Source organism: Amphibalanus amphitrite, unplaced genomic scaffold (genome assembly GCF_019059575.1).
Source record: "Amphibalanus amphitrite isolate SeventyFive unplaced genomic scaffold, NRLGWU_Aamphi_draft 000033F_arrow, whole genome shotgun sequence".
Taxonomy (NCBI): domain Eukaryota; kingdom Metazoa; phylum Arthropoda; class Thecostraca; order Balanomorpha; family Balanidae; genus Amphibalanus; species Amphibalanus amphitrite.
Window position 1 is genome coordinate 230854 of NW_024881529.1, and position 3083 is coordinate 233936.

The following is a 3083-nucleotide window of genomic DNA, read 5'->3' on the forward strand; positions in this document are numbered from 1 at the left end:
GCGCATGGTCGCATCCCTCGGGCGGAGAGGTGGTCTTTCCGACGCGCCGAAAAAGGCGGCCCGTCCAGGCGCAGCATCGACGGCGTCCCGGCACGGCGCAGCAACCATGCCGGCATTGCCGGCCCAGCGGCCCGGCGTACGGCCGGTAAAGGAAACTGAAAATAAGAAAGAAACAAACACTTCGTAAGTAGAGGGCAAACATAAACATTTAAGGCAATCATGGCAACAGGGCCACTACCAAATGGCCACAGACTCAGCCGCCAGACTGAGTTTGCCCTCACAAATAAACAACATTCATACACTTATCCTAAGCAATAAACAGATAACCCTCTTTCTCAGGGGATCAAACGGTCCCTTCTCAGCTGGGGATCTGCCAGGGCACTGTTGTTCATGGCCAGTTCTTCCCCACAGCGCGTTTCACTGCCAGAAGCCTCCCCACCATGGGACAGCCTCGGGGATGAACCCAACTGGGGCGCGTTGCGGTGGGTTCACCCTCGACGGCGCCACCGATGCCACCGCCAGATTCCGCCGGGGTGCTTCCTCTGCACCGACGGGATGGGTCGGAGGCCGACGATCGAGGGCGCCTCACGGCACCACGACGGCCGGGAGCAGCGGCCATATGTCGGCCTCTCGTCAGAGCCCCAGATCGGGGGCGGCTCATGCAGCTTCTCACTCATCAGCTGCGGGTTTGAGTGTGAGTCGCACATCTCCTTTCCATGAATGCCAGTTGGGCTCGCGTCCCAGTCAGCAGCATCGGGCCGACTAGAAGGGCACTGGCTCGTGTGGGGACCATCACTGTCTCCACCTTTCAGCCCATAGTCAAAAATAGTATCGATGGCTCTCAGCCCATCAGCCTCCAACTGATCCTGTAGGACGACCTGATGCACGTCATCAGCCGCTACGAGGACGTCAACCTCACCGCCCCGGAAATCATCAGCCGTCTGGATCTCAGACGGCAACCGAGGCGGCTGAGCAGTTGGGGGTGGTGAGCACAGCACGTCTGTGCTCTTCATGTCAAGTTTGACTGACGGTCCACCGAAACGACTTTCAATATCAACCTCATCTCGATCATAGGCGCAAGGCTGCTCGGTTCTCTCATGGAACCCGATACAGGCAAATGTGTCGGAGCCCTTATCAGGTAGTCCCAGCTCCAGAGCCAGGGAGCTCCTGACATAGGAGGCGTCAGATCCTCCATCAAGGAGATCACGTGCCGGCGTGCGGCCATTGGGACCTGCTGCCACAACAGCAGCGGTTTGCAAGAAGCTCTTTCCTGTAGAGCTGACATTATATCGGTGACGGCTGGACAGCTCAACACCGTGTGTCTGAGCCTCTGCACAAGTACCCGGAGCAGGAGGCTCAGGAGGCTGGAGTGGTTCAGCATCAGGGCTCAACTCAGAAACTGCTGAGGGTGAATGCTGCGTTCCAAGCTCCGCATCATGCAGCAGCGAGTGATGCTGGCGGCCACGCTCAGCACACGGACTGCCCAGACATTCCCTGGCCAGGTGTTCAGAGTCGAGGTCTCTGGTGGTCACCGAGAACGTTGCTGGTGGGTCAACAGCAGAGCATTCACTATTCGGGCCCCTAGCAAGCTCTCTGACCCGAATCTCCTCCTTCAAAAACACCAGGAAGTCATCAAAGTGGTGACTCGATCGCCGGGCCCACTCCAGACGCCAGTCTTCCGGGATATTGCCCTTCACCATGGGCAGCAGCAGGCTGGATAGGCTCTCTGAGGAGACACCCAGAGTGCTGAGAGCTCTCGTGCGCGCAGACAGGTGATCTATGAAGGATCGCATGGCCTTCAAGTCACCGTGGCGGACTGATGACATGTTCATCAGCTCCTTCAAGAGAGTCTCCCGTCGCACATTCTCGAGGTCAAATCGCGCTTTCAGAGCTGACACCGCCTGCACATACCCGTCACCCGTGACCGGGATGCCCTGAATGGCCCTCAATGCCGCTCCGGCAAGATGCGACTTGAGGACCACGAATCTCTGAACGTTGGCATAGCACTGGTTGTCGTGCACAGCAATCGAAAACAGTTCCCAGAACTCGGGCCATCTCATCACATCACCATCGAATGTGGGAATCGCCACGGTGAGAGATGATTTCAAATCGGCGCTACCAGCTGCCTTCATCGACTCTGCCCTGAACTGGGCCTCCTCTGCCTTCTCGAGGCGAGTCAAAAGGCGAGAACCGAGGAAAGCCTCATCCTCTAGAGTCTGAACATGATCCGTCTCATCGGCTTGACCCTGTTTGTCCAGCTGAACCTGAACAGCCTGTAGTTCAGCATGGATCTTCTCCACATGATGGAGTTTGAGGGCAAGCTGGTCCTGATCTAGGGAGGCCCGATCTCCTTCCCGGTATGATCGGAGATCGTTGCACGCTTTAGTAGCCTTTGTGCGGAGACACGACCTAGCAGCCAGTAGCTCCTCCATGTTTCAGTGAAATGCAAAGTAAATCAAAGAACAAAGTGGACTGTATGTTCAAAACAAACCATCAATTTACCCAGTGGACTCAACAAATTAAATGTCCGGTAGCCATGGGGACTGTGTCCTCCACTGAATAAATGATCCGGCCCCGGTGGACTATGTTGCGATTCCAAGTCGAATGTGTAGCGAATGAAAACCCAAAAAAGTTATAAATACACCAAGCGGATGTATTTTAATCAAAGTCCGGGCAAACCCAGCTCTAAACACCGGAGAAAACAGTGACCCTGCCGTCCGCGCTTCAGGGGTCGCCAATCGCAATAAACAGATGCGGCCACAGTGCCGACTCGATCCTTAAATAGGTACAAGTAAATACTCGAGATAGGCTCGAGCGCTACCCCGCAATTACCAACCCTTTAATAGGCTCACAGCCGTATAATTATGAGCGCCCGTACTTGGCACGCTAAATGGTTAATTTCAATACAGCACCATTAATAGCAGCAGACGATCAGCCCACAGACGTTCACGTTTTAACTGCCGCATTAATGGCGCTGTGTTTTGGTGGTCGGGACAAAATGGGTGTGGGGTGGAGGCTAGCCGACAGACGTAGTCTCCAATTTAGATTCTCGAACGCATATGCGCCGCGGGGAACGCCGACAG

General features: G+C 55.5%; 1 protein-coding gene across 1 annotated transcript; it reads right to left on the reverse strand.

Moving 5' to 3' along the window:
- Positions 1-488: 488 nt before the first annotated feature.
- LOC122368923 lies at positions 489-2432 on the reverse strand. Its single transcript, XM_043343247.1, has one exon. It carries the CDS (start codon positions 2430-2432, stop codon positions 489-491), a length of 1944 nt encoding a protein of 647 aa, XP_043199182.1.
- Between the last annotated feature and the right edge of the window lie 651 nt (positions 2433-3083).

Bases quoted from the DNA above. Each gene is read 5' to 3' on its own strand.
- LOC122368923 (XM_043343247.1), bottom strand. From the start codon at position 2,432: ATGGAGGAGCTACTGGCTGCTAGGTCGTGTCTCCGCACAAAGGCTACT.